Here is a 15,955-nt window from a genome sequence, read left to right as displayed (position 1 = left end):
AGTGCCTCTGCAGGGGCTGGGTATCCAGTTAGCTCAGTGCCGGGTCCGCCCGAGGAGGCTCGTGCCCTGGCAGCCCCTCCTGTGTCCACCGGGCCCCACCTCCCCCTGACCCGCCCCCCACCCCATTCTCTGAACACACCCGGTAGCCACTCCCCCTTGGCCACCAAGTCGGGGGTCTCCCCCCCTACCCCATCCTGGACCGCAGAGCACTGTGCCGCCTGCCCGCACACCCCCCTGCCCAGGGAGGGGCTTGGCTGCAGGGCAGGGCAGCCTCCTCCCCTCAGCCACGCCCTCGCCTGCAGGTACCAGCAGATCCTGCACCGGAACCTGGTCTACCTGGCCACGATCGCCGATTCTAACCAGAACATGCAGTCCCTGCTGCCCGCCGTGAGTGCCTGCCGCGGGGTGGGGGGCCCAGGTGTAGACAGCGTTGTCCAAGCCTTCGGGGCTGCTCTCTGGTCCAGATCTGGGAGGTGAGGTTGCCAGGGGTCACTGGTAAGCTCCATCTCCCGTCTGTCTCCTGTGATCAGAGGTGGGCTTGGAGGTGGGGGGAGAGCGCCCTAGGAACCTGGTGCTGAGGCACAGGACAGGCTGTGCAAGGGCCCTGGGGCACAGGGGGTGTGAGGGCCAGAGACGGCTGGCCAGCTGAGACCAAGAGGGGTGGGGAGGGGTGTGGGCAAGGTGAGGTGGACGCAGCTCCCTGAGTCCCAGGAAAGGGGGGCCTGGCTTTGAACCTCCAAGTGTGTGTTGATAGCCTGGGGAACACTTGGCATAGCATTTCCGTCTTGGCCTGAGGTGTCCGGGCCGGCCGTCAGCAGCGTCCAGCTGCGTGAGGACGGTGTCCCACCCTGGAGGTGATGGCCGGCGGCCGTGGAGTATGGCTGTGGGTCTCAGGGCGGCTGAGCCCCCGGAGCGGCTCCTGGTGGCCCTTCTCCATGCTAACCCTCTCGGTGCCCTTCCTGCTGCCACAGCCGCCAACCCAGAGCCTGGCGCTGGGCCCCGGAGGGCTGTCCCAGAGCGGCTCGGGCCAGGGCCTGCACTCGCAGGGCAGCCTCAGCGACGCCATCGGCGCGGGCCTGCCGCCATCCTCCCTCATGCAGGCCCAGATCGGCAACGGTGAGCGGCCCTGGGCGCGCTGGGCTCTGGGTTGGTTCCAGGGAACAACGGGGTCACCAACTGGGCTCCCGGGTGGCCGGCCGCCGCGGTGGGGACCCTCTCCTACCGGAGGCCCTGCTGCAGGCGCACGTGCTCAGGGTGACACGCGGAGGGATAAGGCCCTTATTCCAGGTCCCCTGCGAACTGGGGCTGCGTCACCTCAGAGCGCGGGCTTCCGTGTGGGGCTCCTGTCCTTGGGTTGAGAACCGCCACTAGCCGTCGGGAACCATTGATAAAGGTAACAGGGAACAGGTGGCCCCTCTGCGCGCTCAGCACATGTGTGCATTTCCTGGTCACGCGCCCGTGTCCCTCGCTCGTTGCGCCCTTGACCATGGTCAGCCTCCCTCCCCACAGCCGCGTGAAGGAAGCTGGCCCGGGGGGTGGGGGGGGGCCCTAGCGCGAGGCCAGGGCTGCCGTCAGAGGTGGTCTTTGGTGGGTTTCAGCCCCCCCGCCACCCCCCCCCCGCCCTGGCAGGTCCGAACCACGTGACCCTGCAGCAGACGGCGCAGAGCACGCTGCCCACCACCTCCATGAGCATGTCCGGCAGCGGCCACGGCTCGGGGCCCGGCTACAGCCACTCGGGACCGGCCTCGCAGAGCATCCCGCTGCAGGGCCAGGGCGCCATCAGCAGCTACGTGTCCCGGGCCAACATCAACATGCAGTCCAACCCAGGTACCGCCCCCAGAGACCCCGCCCCCCTCCAGCGCAGGCCAGTGTGGTCCCCAGGGCCACCCTCCTCCGGCTGCTCCCAGGGCGGCTTCGGGGGAGGCTCTGAGGAGGGGCGGCACCATCGCACAGGAGTGGGAGGCTGTGGGGAGGTGGGGCTGCGGGGCCTTGAGCACTTGGGAAGCGTCAGGGCCCAACTGGGGTGTCCCACGAGAGTCAGACGCACCGGGGTTCAAAGGCTTAGAACAGAAAAAGAGGAGGTGAAGTATCTCCTTAGCTCTCGCTACGTTAATTACATATTGAAAACAATCTAGTTTGGATATATTGAGTCAAATAAAATGTCACTGAAATAGATTTCCCCTGTTTCTTTTCATTCTGTGACGTGGCTCACGTCCCCTGTGCTGGACGGTGCTGCCCTGGAGGGTCCCGAGCAGGGGTGGCAGGAAAGGACAGGCAGGCGGGGCCCCCACCGGAGCCTTCGAGGCCCGAGTCTCGGGGGAGGGCGAGGCGATAGGCTCCTCTGGGACCAGCCTTGGGGAGTTAGGGGCGTGGGGGCCGGCATTTCACATTTTATGAGTTGCCCAAAGGCGCGTTGGCAGGAAGGGAGGCGTGGCTTCGTGGGGCAGAGCTTCACAGGCCCAGCCCGGGAGGAGGGCTCAGGCGGGTCTGCGGGGTGCCGCCCAGGAGCTTCTTGGGTTACGCGGGGTCTGTCGTGTCCCCCAGTGTCCATGATGCACCAGCAGGCAGCCTCGTCCCACTACAGCGCGGCACAGGGCGGGAGCCAGCACTACCAGGGCCAGTCCATGGCCATGATGGGCCAGAGCGGGCAGGCGGGCAGCATGATGGGGCAGCGGCCCATGGCGCCCTACCGGCCCTCCCAGCAAGGTGAGGCCCCGCCCCCGGTGCAGGGAACCGGTTGGGGAGGGTCAGTGTGTGCAGTGCGTGGGGCAGACCTCCCCGTGTCCCCTGGGCGGGCCTGGTGGAGTGTCCTCTGATTGGAGGCCTGGTGGGAAGGTTCTGGGGCTCGGGGAGGTGACGTCCGGCGCTGTCCCCTAGGCTCGTCCCAGCAGTACCTGGGCCAGGAGGAGTACTACGGCGGCGAGCAGTACGGCCACGGCCAGGCCGCCTCGGAGCCCATGAGCCAGCAGTACTACCCTGACGGTGAGGCTGCAGTGGCTTCCATCCACTGCTCCCTGCTCGTCCCCAATTCAGACCCCAGAGCCCCCGACATCCGCCAGCAAAGCACCCGGAGTCCCCTTTGGGGGTGGGTGGCTGGTCTCTGCTGAGAGGAGCTTCCGGCACTGGCCGCCCTGGGGCTGGGTGCGCAGTCCTCTGGATGGACATAAGCGTCCTGAGGATGGACACGAGCTCATTGTGAGATGCTTTCGGGAAGGTGACAAACCTGAGCCGACTGTCTGTCTCGTAACACTCCCCTCCCAGCTGCTCCGTTACAACTTCTGCAGCTTATTTTCCTTTTCCGTGTCACCTTTCAGGCATCTTTAAATGGCCCCAGGATTTGTGGAGGTGGCGTTTAACATGGCCGCAGAGGACGGGTGGGATTTGGGGAGGACCCCCCAGGCAGGGGTGCGTGAGCAGGTCTGGCGCCGGGGAGGTGGCCAAGACCGGGGCAGGGCCAGCCGTGGCCCCTCTGTGTGATGGTGGCCGGGCCTCACGAGGTGTCACGCACTGCGAAGGGAGCTGGCGGGGGGACGGTGACCGTGTAGCGACATTAAGAGCTGACGTCCACGTGCGTGTCGCACGTCGGGCACCGAGTACACTCTGTAAACCGTGGCTCGTTGATCTTCACGCTGCCCGAGGAGCAGGTGGCCGTCTGCACTTTGAAGTAAGGGGACCGCGGCTGCCAGACGGCAGGAAGTGCCCCCGGGGGTTCCGTCTAGGGAAACCGGACCGCGCCCAGCGCCAGGGTCTCCTGACCCGACTGCTGAGTTCACGCGATCTCTCCTGGGTCTGGGCAGCCGGGGCCTCCGCTGACTGCAGGGCACCCCGTTTGCTTGCAGGACATGGCGATTATGCCTACCAGCCGGCGTCCTACACGGAGCAGAGCTACGACCGGTCGTTTGAGGAGTCCACGCAGCACTACTACGAGGGCGGTAAGGCGGCCGGGCCTTGGGTTCTGGGCCCGACGGGCGCGGGGCATATGGAGATGGGGGCCAGGCGCCGATAAAGCCGCCGAGGCGACGTCACCAAACACGGATTTGGGAAGAAACAGGCATAGTCGGTTCTCACACAGTTCTCGGGTGCGGGGGCTTCCCGCCGCCCCAGGGGCCCCGAGAGGAGAGGAGCCATTAAGCTCACAGCGTGGCGTGGTCCTGGGCCTTGGTCTGGACGTCAGGATTGGGGACAATGGCAAGGCTGCCAGGGGCCCGGAGAGGAAAAGACAGATGATACGTACAGAACAGTTGACTTGAAAATGTGACTTTTGGGGTGACTTTTTTTAAGTTGTAAAAAACGTAAAATTTACCATTTTAACCATTTTTAAGCGCACAGTTCTGCGGCACTAAGCACATTCACATTGTTGTGCGACCACCATCACCACGTCATCTCCAGAACCTTCTCGTCTTCCCAAACTGACACTCTGTCCCCAGTAAACACTAACTCCCCACTTCCCCTCCTCCACCCCTGCTCCCCTCCCCCTCCAGGAAAGCGGGGCTCAGCCTCCTCCACAGGAGGGGCCCCCGCCTGCCTCGCGTGCTGCTTCCCAGGACAAGCTTGTTGAAGTCTGAAGTGCAGAGTTCTGTACCCTGGCTTTGGGTTACGTACGCTTGTCTTTCATAATTGATGAGGAGTTTGCTAAAACATTCAGTGACTTCTTTTAAGGCACGTGTGGCACGTGGCACAGTTCCCTCCTAGATCTGGAAGCATTTTGTTCCACCTTGTTGATGAGCCCTGCACGTGTTAACACGGTACCGGCCATCGCAGCGGGTGGCCTGCCGGGTCTTGTTTAGGGTGAGAGGTGCGGGGGTGAGTTTGCTTTGAGGAGAACTGGGCACATGAGTGGCCTGCGGCCCTGAGAAGGGCAGGGTGTTGGGTGGGAGCAGTAAGGGGGTAGCCTGAAGCCAACACAAAGACCTTTCTAGTAATTAGATTTGCCCCCCAGCGGGATGGGGAACCTCAAGGGGCACGGGGGTAGGAGGTGGTATCTGGCAGGAGCCCTGTGGTGTCCCCGGAGTGAGAGGACCAGTGTCAGGAAGGGGCCAGGGCGTGGCTGACCCAGCCGAGCAGGACACTGTTGCTGTCGAGGCCACGGCAGAGGAGACCTGGAAGTCCCGACGGCATTTCCTGTCCGTGAGGTTTGCAGGAGCAAAGGCTGGACAGAGCCGGTGTCAGCTGTGACACGTCCAGGGCGCTTCTGTGGCACGTTCCCCCGGGTCATGCCAGGTGTACAGGACCAGGGTGTCTGGGTGCCGCCTGCTGTGTAAAACAAAGGGCGCTAAGAGCACCCACATGGTAAACAGCCTCTGGAGAAATACCTGGGACAGCGGTGGAGATGATGCGGCCGGGCGGGGGAGGGGGCCTTCCTCCCCGGACCTGTTGAAGACGGACTTGGTTTGTTTTTTTATTTCTGAATGGCCATTTAGAAGTCAAACTTACTGAAAATCAAAGCACTAACCCTGTGGCCGCCCAGCCCCGCCCACAGCCCCCAGTCCTGGGGTGGCAGCACCGCTGTTCAGGGCGTTTCTCCCCATGGCGATGGTGACTGTGATTGGGCGTTTGGATGGTGGGGACGGCTCCGCCCCGAACGGCTGCCACGCGGGTCCCTGAGGCTCATTGTTGCTTGGCAACGAGCTTGTATAGACAGGTCGGTCACCCTTGTGCATTAGCGTCTCTGGCTGTTCTACGGCCACGTTCCTGCCACGTTTAATGACAACACCAGCCTCTTCTTTCACAAATAAGTGGTTCCTTTTTTCACGGCCACGTCACAGAATGTTGCAAGATTCTTAAAGATAGAAACAAATGAAAAGGAGAGGAAAAACAAGAGACCTCATTGTACCTGCCAGTGGCGGAGGGAAGGCCCTGGAGCCGCCGTCGCTGTCCCAGGCTGTTCTAGGAAGAGCAGTCTGGGCTCCACAGCTCTGCTGCTCCCACGAAACCCTCCTGAGAATCGCTCAGGCTTGTTCAAAGAAGTCCTGCCTCTCCCCTTTCAGAGTTGTCCATACAGGTCCGTCTTCTGCTGGGATTTGGCCCCGGGGCCAAGAGAAGTTTTTTCTGGGTGCGTGAGAGTTGTGTCGGCTTCTCATCCCCTGCACACCTGCTGTGTCTAGGCCATGGCGGCTGCTGCTGTGAATTAGCTCCTTTACCCGTTATCCTAGAAAGAGAAAAGGGGCTGTAAGACATGAGAATATGCAGGCTGACCCCAAAACTCTGAAACCCTGGAGAAAACCTGCCAAGTCTCTGATGAATTTCTCCGATGCGTTTCTCACAAAGACAGTGAACCTGGGTCTCCACTGGTCACTGACGGCCTCCTCGGCCGTCGGCCGTCCCATCGGCCGTCCCATCGGCCATTGTTGCTGGGACCGGGCATGGTTGTGAGGAGGGAGCAGCTGTCAGGGTGTTTCCTTAGATGGTGACCAATCAGAAAACCCAGCAGATTCCTCAGAGCCCACCTTGGAGAAGAGCTCGCCTGCGCTGTAGAGCGTGTATTCCTTCGTTGTTCTGCGCAGCTGGAAATTGCACTTCCTTATAGGGTTTTAAGCCTTTCTACATGAATTCGCTCTCAATAAAGCTGTTATTTTAAAATGTACATTATCAGGATCCCAGTTTTAAAATACTTACATTTTACTGGACTTCCCTGGTTGGTGCAGTGGTTAAGAATCCGCCTGCCAATGCAGGGGACACGGGTTTGAGCCCTGGTCTGGGAAGATCCCACATTCTGCAGAGCAACTAAGCCTGTGCGCCACAACTACTGAGCCTGCGCTCTAGAGCCCACATGCCGCAACTACTGAGCCCACGTGCTGCAACTACTGAGCCCGCATACCACAACTACTGAGGCTGCGCTCTAGAGCCCGTGAGCCACAACTACTGAAGCCCGTGAGCCACAACTACTGAAGCCCGTGTGCCTAGAGCCCATGCTTCGCAACAAGAGAAGCCACCGCAGTGAGAAGCCTGCGCACCGCAACGAAGAGTAGCCCCTGCTTGCCGCCACTAGAGAAAGCCCGCGCGCAGCAACAAGGACCCAACACAGCCAAAAATAAATAAATAAACAATAAAATAAAAATTTTTTAAATGAAAAAAAAATCTATAAAAAACTTAATTAACTAAGAACAAAGACAAGAACAAGAAAACCACAAGCAGCCCTCCTTTCCGGGCTGTCTGACGCCACAGGGGGTAAACACCCCGGGTCCCCTTGCCCCGCCTGCTCCTGCCAGAGGACGGGGTCTCATGCAGAGGAAGACCCACACTCTGCGGTTAAAGGCCAGGCACTGTGGTTTTGAAGAAAACGATGAAACTAAACTTAAATTGGTCTTCTTATAAAGGTGTTTTGAAAACGGAATGGAATTTAGTCTCTACACCAATCTAAAACTCTTAAGACCTGCATTAGGAAGACTTCATAACAAGATTTTTATTTATTTATTTTTAAAGTTTTATTTAAATATAGTTGATTTACAGTGTTGTGTTTCAGCTGTACAGCAAAGTGATTCAGTTATACACACACACACGTATATATATATTCTTTTTTTAGGTTCTTTTCCATTACACGTGTAGAAAGATTTTTAAATGGTTGTTAATACCCCCTCAACTGTTGCTAATTATTTGGTAATACGTTTACTGCTCTCCCAAATTATTTTCTTACCATGAGCTTTCTTCCAAAATGAGGCTTTTAGCACGGGTGCTGGCTGGCTACTTAGATTTTTGAAAATGAGAATTAAGCCATTTTCTCTGGGAAAAGAAAAAGTAAGTGAACCTAAAACATCTCTGGGACTGTACCCACATACAGATGCAGAGCACAGGGGCAAATGTCTGCCTCTTTTCCTTCATAAAGTCACTGGAAAACACATTACAGGTCTGAGCTGGAACCCTGGCTTGCACGTTTGCCAATAAAACGAGGGTGTCCCAAAACTTCTGGGGTCCCTTTGAACTGTGGGGATCATACGGCCTTTCCCTGTGCCTGTGTCCAGATCTCCGTCTTCTTATAAGGACATCAGTCACTGGATTAGGGCCCACCCTAACCTTGTACGACCTCCCTTTACATTTGCGAAGACCCTATTTCCAAATAAGGCCACAGGTTCCTGGGGTCAGGACCTCAACAGCTCTTTTGGGGGACACAGTTTACCCACAACACTGGTATTGGTCTTTGTCTTAATTGCATTAACCTCTTCACTTTGGCGATATATTTGTATTTCTATAAGATAGTAAGAGAAAGTATTGTATTGGCCAAAAAGTTCATTCGGTTTCCCTGTAAGATGACTCTAGTAGCGCTTAGCTGTCTTTAACTTCATTTGAAACAATTTTATTAGATTGTATGTGACAGCTGTCATATCTGTGCATTTAAAAAAAAAAATCAAAACTGGTGAATTTTTGTGTAGCCATTTTAATATTGAAGATGGAAGGAAAAAAAGCAACATTTTTGGCCTGTTATGCTTTGTTGTTTCAAGAAAGGTAAAAACGCAACCAGAATGCAAAAAAAGATTTGTGCAGTGTGTGGAGAAAGTGCTGTGACTGATCGAACGTGTCAAAAGTGCTTTGCGAAGTTTCATGTGGAGATTTCTTGCTGGACGATGCCCCACGGTTGGGTAGACCAGTTGAAGTTGATAGCGATCAAATCAAGACATTAATTGAGAGCAATCAACGTTATAACATGCGGGAGATAGCTGACATACTCAAAATATCCAAATCAAGCTCTGAAAATCATTTGCACCAGCTTGGTTATGTTAATCGCTTTGATGTTTGGGTTCCACGTGAGTTAAGCGAAAAAAACCTTCTTGACTGTATTTCCTCTTGTGATTCTCTACTTACACGTAACCAAAACATTCCGTTTTTAAAACAAATTGTGACGGGCGATGAAAAGTGGATACTGTACAGTAATGTGGAACGGAAGACGATAATGGGGCAAGCGAAATGAACCACCAACAACCACACCAAAGGACGGTCTTCATCCAAAGAAGGTGAAGTTGTGTATATGGTGGGACTGGAAGGGAGTCCTCTATTATGAGCTCCTTCCAGAAAACCAAACGATTAATTCCAACAACTACTGCTCCCAATTAGACCAACTGGAAGCAGCACTCGACGAAAAGCGTCCAGAATTAGTCAGCAGAAAATGCATAATCTTCCATCAGGATAATGCAAGACCCCATGTTTCTTTGATGACCAGGCAAAAACTGTTACAGCTTGGCTAGGAAGTTCTGATTCATCTGCCGTATTCACCAGACATTGCACCTTTGGATTTCCATTTTTTTCGGTCTTTACAGAATTCCCTTAATGGAAAAAATTTCAATTCCCTGGAAGACTGTAAAAGGCAACTGGAACAGTTCTTTGCTCAAAAGGATAAAAAGTTTTGGGAAGATGGAATTATGAAGTTACCTGGAAAATGGCAGAAGGTAGTGGAACAAAACGGTGAATACGTTCGTTGTTCTATAAAGTTCTTGGTGAAAATGAAAACTGTGTTTTATTTTTATTTAAAAACTGAAGGAGCTTTTTGGCCAACCCAATATAATAAAATAATTTGAATTGTTGTGGAAAAGAAGAGGTACTGGAGCAGTGGACTCGGTCTAGGGAACCCAAAGCTGTCCATGCCTCGAGGGACAGCGGAGCTGCCACTGCTCTCTGGAAATGAGCTCATGTCTCCTTCCCTCTGCAGGAAACTCACAGTACAGCCAGCAGCAGGCGGGGTACCAGCAGGGCACAGCCCAGCAGCAGACGTACTCCCAGCAGCAGTACCCCAACCAGCAGAGCTACCCCGGGCAGCAGCAAGGCTATGGTAAGCGGTTGGGGGGGCCATCACAGGAATGCGGTCATTCGGTGGGCGCCCAGCAGGCTTCTTATTTTGGAACAGTTGTAGATTTCTGGAAAAGCTGTGAGGAAAACTGAGAGTCCTCCCACCCCAGTTAACCTCGTCCATTACCGGGGCCCTGTGGTCACAGCTAAGAAACCAACGTTGGTGCGTGGCCGTGGACTGAACCAGTTTCTTCGGATCTCACTGGCTCTCCCGCATGTCCTTCTCTGTCCGGGACCAGTTCACGATCCCACATGACATCAGCCCCACAGCTCCTTGGGCTGCGAAAGTTCCTCAGACTTTCCTCGTCCCTCTTGACCTTGGCACTTTTGAGGAGGGCTGGGCAGGCACTTCCTAGACGCCCCCTCAGGTTGGGTTTGTCTGGCCTGGGTTCTGAGTTTTGAAAAGAAGACCACGGCGAAGTGCCTTTGTGTCTCCTCCTGTGGGCATGACTTGCCTCCGTTGAGTATGGCCTTGGTCACATGGTCAAGGGCGTCTGCCAGGCCTCCCCAGTGTCGGGCTTCCTTCCCTCTCCTCCTCCAGACTCTGGTGTCACTGGGTCCAGCCCCACTCGAGGGGGCACTGTGTACATCAGGGGTCCCCAACTCCCGGGCCGTGGACCAGTACCGGTCCACGCCTGTTAGGAACCAGGCCGCACATCGGGAGGTGAGCGGCGGGCGAGTGAGCGAGGCTTCATCTGCTTCTCCCCATCACTCCCCATCGCTCGCATTACCGCCTGAGCCATTCCCCCCTCCCCCTGCCGTCCGTGGAAAAATTTTCTTCCATGAAACCAGTCCCTGGTGCCAAGAAGGTTGGGGACCGCTGGTCTACATAGATTGTTTGGAATTCTTCTGTAGGGAAGATGGGTCTCTTCTCCCCCATTCACTTAGTTATTGATCGTTTATTTATATTGGTAGGTGCTCACGGGTATTGATTTTACACACTGAGTTACAATCCAAACTTCTTTATTTTATTGTTCAAACCGTCTCAGCCCTGCCTCTTGGGAGCTCAGGTTGGTGCCTGTGGCCCTTGGACGTGCCCCATCCTTTTGGCTTTGAGCACTTTCTTCTTTCTGGGACCACAGTGTTTCCCCTGCCCCAGCCCCAGAAACAGCCAATTTTGGAAAAAACCCTCGGCCTTTGTCAGTTTCTCCTAAACCATCTACTTAGGCTCCGGTGGCACGATTACCATCTCGCGCGTGTTTTCACCATTTGCTGTGTGTTTGACTCTCGTGTTTACAGTGACCACCGTGACTGGTGTAAACTGGTCCCAGGAAGCAGGCCCGGGGCGCTGAGAGCGGCCCCCAGGCTCCGTCCGGGTGGGGGTGGGAGCACAGCTGCGAGCCTCGTGGGACTCGGCGCAGCCGCCAGCTGTGGCGCTTTCACTGCACGGGTTTAACGTGGAGGGAGAACGGGTGCCAGCGTCAGGGGCTCGGGGGGACGGGGGCACGGGGTGGTCTCACGGCTCCCGCATGTGTTCTAGGGCCTGCCCAGGGCGCCCCCTCGCAGTACTCCAGCTACCAGCAGGGACAAGGCCAGCAGTACGGAAGCTACCGAGCGTCTCAGACGGGCCCGTCCGCCCAGCAGCAGCGGCCTTACGGCTACGAGCAGGCAAGCCTTCTGCGCGTTTCCAGACTCGCGGCCCCCGTGTGCGTGAGACGTGACGAAGGTTTCCCCTGTGGCCAAGAGAAGCAATAACACAGGGTGACCTGGCTCCCAGGGTCCCTCCAGGATGTTAATTCTCTGAGCCTGTAAGGTTTTTAACCTCTTCGGTCAGACACAGCTGGCTCTTTGTGTCCTTGTCCTTTCACACCTCGGGTGTTTCCCGCGTGCCTAGCAGCGTCGGGTGTCTGGTGCGCGCTCGGGGGCCACGGCGACTTGGCAGATTCTAGAGCTTGCATCTCGCCTGACACAGCCGGGCGCTGTTGGCGCCGGGATGGAGCAGCGCCAGGTAGTTCTGGGAAGAGGACCCAGAGGGCAAAGCGACAGAACGACGGGTGGCAGGGCTGGCATAGACCAGGTCGGGGAGGCCCTCTCTCGGGCGACAGCGAGGCCGTCAGACCGGAGCAGAGCCGCTCAGGCTCCCAGGACGGCAGGGAGGCCTCGCCCACCTGACGAGGATCTGCTCTGCGTGGGGTGGGGCCCTGGAGGCCGTCGGGGCGTCGGGGCCTTCGGTGACAGCACGGTGGCTGCTGGAGAGAGGTGAGAGGCTCCGGGCCTCTAGGTGCTCTCAGAGGTGGTGCCAGCGGGATTTGCTGGTGGACCGGACGTGGGGCGTGTGGGAGAGGCGGGTCGGGGCGGCCCCGGGGATTTCAGCCTGGGCTGCTTGAGGCAGCTGCCATTTCTCGGGGTGCAGAGGGCTGTCTTGCACCAGCGTGAATGAGAAAATCAAGAAAATCAAGCTTAACTTAAGATGCCTCTCAGACTTCCACCTGGAGGCGTGGGGGAGAAGGGCGGTAAATGATGGATGTCGGCCCCTCCTGGTGGGAGAGAAACCCACGAGGGGTGAATGTAAGTGTCCGGGGGCCTCTCAGCGGAGGTGCCATGGGGCCAGGACGTGAGGATGAGAGTGAGCCAGCCACAGGACGCAGCCGTGCAGAGGTCCTGAGGTGGCCAGGTGTGTCTCATGCGAGTCGGTCAGGAGGAGGCTTGGCGTCTGCAGCTCAGGGCAGGAGCAGGGCAGTGGGGCGGGAGGAGACTTATCCTGGGCATCTTTGGAACCTCCTTTGAAGAGAGGCCCTTGCAAGGGGTGATTGTCCATCGGTGGCCTTTTGCGCTGGGTCATAGGTACTAATGACCGTTTACATAGCTAATGAAATCTCAAGGCACCACATGGATGACGGATGTTTTTCTCAGGTACCTGAATAGGTAAGGTCCTGTATTTTATTTTTTTAAATGCTTCCACCCTGCTCCCTAAAGAGAGATAATGAACCAGTCATACTTAGACGATGAGTTTTCAACATGAGTAAACAAGCCCAGGGCAGGGTAATTAAGGAGAAAACCTTTTTGACCTTGAAGAGAGCAGTTTGGAATGTTCCCGTGAGTGTGCCGGAAGTGGTGCCAATGTCGTTTGTGGCGGGGGGGAGCCCGTCACAGACCTGTTCACAGCAGGCTCAGGGTGGGGACGTGACTTGAGGCACCTGGACCAGGCCCAGCCCAGCCCAGCCCAGTGAGCTGCTGTGTGACTGGGTGAACCAGCCTCTTCCACCCTCTGACCTAAATCAGTAGCTGCGGCCTGGATAGAGGCTTCTGGAAGGCCGCTTCTCTGCCTGGCTCGTGGAAACAGGCAGAGGCTGTTTGGTCGCTTGCCTTTTATCCTCCCTCCACCTCTCAGCCTGGATGTTGGCGGGGGCGGGGCGGTCTGTCTTACCCTTGGGCGTGGACCCTCTCACGCAGGACTGTTGGGGTGTAATCTGTGTCCTTGTCTCTTGCAGGGCCAGTACGGAAATTACCAGCAGTAAAGGACAAACATTCTTATGGAGGCTTGCAGCGGCATGTCTGTCTGGGACGGACAGGCCAGTGACAGTTCTGATGAGCTGTGACCTGCGGGCTGTCCCTTCACCCCACGCAGCGTCTGCATGTGAAGCGTGCACATTTCACGTGGGGCAGGACGCCGAGCGTGCACCGCTGGTGCAAGACAGCGCTTTGATGGTGTGACATATTTGGTGCTGTGTATAGTATTGTATGTCCATACAACGGAGAGGTTGTCCCTTTTTGTCCGCCCCCCCACCGCAGTGTTTCTAGCTAGCTTTAGGGGTCCTTTTGTCATCAGAGTGTTCTGTCCCAGTGATGGGACATACCTACAAGAGGCCATAGTCCACATACTTTAACAGACCTTAGGTCTGACGCGTCTCATGCACTGTCGTACTGTGGGTTGTAAACTTGTCTTTCATTGGCCGCACCGCAGCTGGACACGTGTGCACAGCCCCTGGATGGCAGCCTCTTCCTGTGCCTCGATGGGGGGGTGGTGGTGGGAGGCATCTTCTGTGATTTGCGTCAGTTTCTGTTACACGATGGAAAAGATGACTAAGCCTCATTTGGAGACTGCTGTGAACCATTATTTTCAGAGCTCACTCGTTACCTGTGTCTCTCACCAATCGTGTTTATCCAAAAAGTTATATGTTTTTGTATTAAAAAGTAAAGAGGGATCAATGACTGTTCTAAATAAATAGGAATCCATGAAGGCAATGAATGATTAGCCTTACCCAGGGAGAGTGGTGTTGCTGAAGGAAAGAGAAGGTAGTCTCTGGAATTACTTTGGCTTTGGCCCTTGTTTATCTGATGGTCATTTCTGGAATTTTAATATTTAATATGCCCAATTCCAAAGTTATAATTTAAAATATTGACACCAAATTTTCCAAACTGTTGGCAAGTTGTTTATTTTATACTACTTCTTCCAGGACCTACTTATTCAGATCTCCAAGCAACCGTTCCTTTTCTTTTAGGGATATCTGAAATTCACATCTTATATTTAAAAAGAACACCGCTGATTTTACTGTGTTCTTCCTAATGAGAAGGAAAGCTCTTATGGAGAGAAATTTGAGTTAATTTTTACATTCCTAGGACATTAAATGCCATTTAAATTCTGTGCAGACATTAAAGACAGCTCATGTGGAAAAGTCAGGTCAAAGGAAAAATTCTACATTTCACTAAAAAGTCATATGGACATTTTATCAACTCTTACCTGGATAACAATATCCATATTTATTATGACCCCTTTAAAAACATCTTTGGATAAATGCTGACATATTTCCAAGACAACCAGAAAATAAAAATATATCCAATTCTTCATATATCAGGTCTACTGAAGGTGTTTTATTAAGTTTGAAATTTAAAGTAGTTCTTTATCCAGAATCGAATACTTTACAGTTTATAAGACATTTTCGATGTGTTTTTACTGGAGTGAATTCCTACAGTCCACACTGGGAATCTGGTGGCAATTACTTGTTGCTGTTTTACAGATGAATCACTAAGGCTCAGAGGAAAGAAGGGACGGGTCCTGTTCTAGGACCTTCTCCCCTCCTCTGTGGAGACAGAATCACACATGCCTTGGGATAGAAGTGTTTATTTTGTAGACATACGGGTTTTTAGAAACCCTTAGCACTGGTAAGGGCTTAAAAATACATCTCTGTATTAAGTTACTGAAATGAGAGTCCTTAACTGCTAAATGACACAGACATTATTAGTAATTTCATTTGGGGAGCCATTTCCCTTGATTTTGTCCTGTTCTTTCCTGACAATTTTCATAGAACTAATTTGCAAACTCAGTCGGGGATTAAATTTTCCCATTGAAAATGTTAAGCATTTCAGAGAACTGTGAAAAGTTTATTTTTATTTCTTGCCAGTCTGGGAATATGCCTTTTGTGTGTGTGTGTGTGTGTGTGTGTTTGTTTTTTTTAAGTGCTGTATTAATACTTTTTGAAGGAAAAGGACACAAAAAAACTTATCCCGAAACTTCAATCTGAAATGTCTTACATTAAGAATTTCTTGAATGTTGTGTATATATTTTTAAAAGCACTTTGTGAAATAGTTTGTACATCTATTTCCTAATTTATACATGATTGTCGGTGTTCATATATTTAATGATTAATAACAAAATGTTTATTTAACGTGCTGTCCGTTTTTATGTAATATTGTGGGGAAGTGATGCCAGCAGCTCGTTTCCGTTCCCTGTTTTGTGTCTCCTCTTCCGCAACACGAATGTCTGCAGACGCTTAGGCGCGAGAGTCGCTCGCGCGGTGCGGTCGGTGCCGCCGAGTTGCCACGGCCGAGGCCCGGGCCGGGCGGGCCTCGAGCGGTGACCGGCGCGGCCCGCGGAGGTGCCGACAGCGCCCAGGCCGCCGGCTGGCCCCGCCGCCTCCGGCCCGAGCATCCCTCGCGCGCCCGCAGCCGCAGCCGGGCCTCGGCGGTCCGTGCGGGGCGGCCGCTCACACTCGGACCGAGAGGAGGGCGTTTCCGTGTGACTTCCCGGCCCTGACTGAGCAGGTCACGCCGTCTCGTCCGTGAGCACAGCCCGTTCCCGGACAACCATCCTCACCCGTCCGTTTCTCTCCTCAGCCGGACTTTGGCGTCTAAGTTGTTTATGCCTTTGTTGTGATTAATAAACTGGCTCTTCGAGAACCGTCCTGGAGACTGAGTTTCCGTGAGGTGATGGGGAACCGGAAGCCCCGGCGGGGAGACGGCT

At 54.7% G+C, this 15,955-nt stretch overlaps 1 protein-coding gene across 1 annotated transcript in view; it reads left to right on the top strand.

The window, feature by feature from the left end:
* Positions 1 to 15,896, top strand: part of SS18L1 (SS18L1 subunit of BAF chromatin remodeling complex) — a 28,590-nt gene extending 12,694 nt beyond the window's left edge. Inside the window, exons 3-11 of the mRNA XM_036824651.1 lie at positions 303 to 387; positions 972 to 1,116; positions 1,630 to 1,827; positions 2,545 to 2,706; positions 2,878 to 2,982; positions 3,840 to 3,932; positions 9,638 to 9,757; positions 11,255 to 11,382; positions 13,206 to 15,896. Of these exons, the coding sequence (XP_036680546.1) occupies positions 303 to 387; positions 972 to 1,116; positions 1,630 to 1,827; positions 2,545 to 2,706; positions 2,878 to 2,982; positions 3,840 to 3,932; positions 9,638 to 9,757; positions 11,255 to 11,382; positions 13,206 to 13,232 (1,063 nt within the window). The 3' untranslated portion in view covers positions 13,233 to 15,896. The remainder of the gene's footprint in view (positions 1 to 302; positions 388 to 971; positions 1,117 to 1,629; positions 1,828 to 2,544; positions 2,707 to 2,877; positions 2,983 to 3,839; positions 3,933 to 9,637; positions 9,758 to 11,254; positions 11,383 to 13,205) is intronic.
* Positions 15,897 to 15,955: the final 59 nt, after the last annotated feature.

The sequence above is a fragment of the Balaenoptera musculus genome, chromosome 15, assembly GCF_009873245.2.
Source record: "Balaenoptera musculus isolate JJ_BM4_2016_0621 chromosome 15, mBalMus1.pri.v3, whole genome shotgun sequence".
Lineage (NCBI taxonomy): Eukaryota > Metazoa > Chordata > Mammalia > Artiodactyla > Balaenopteridae > Balaenoptera > Balaenoptera musculus.
This window is presented reverse-complemented; position numbering and strand designations above follow the sequence as displayed.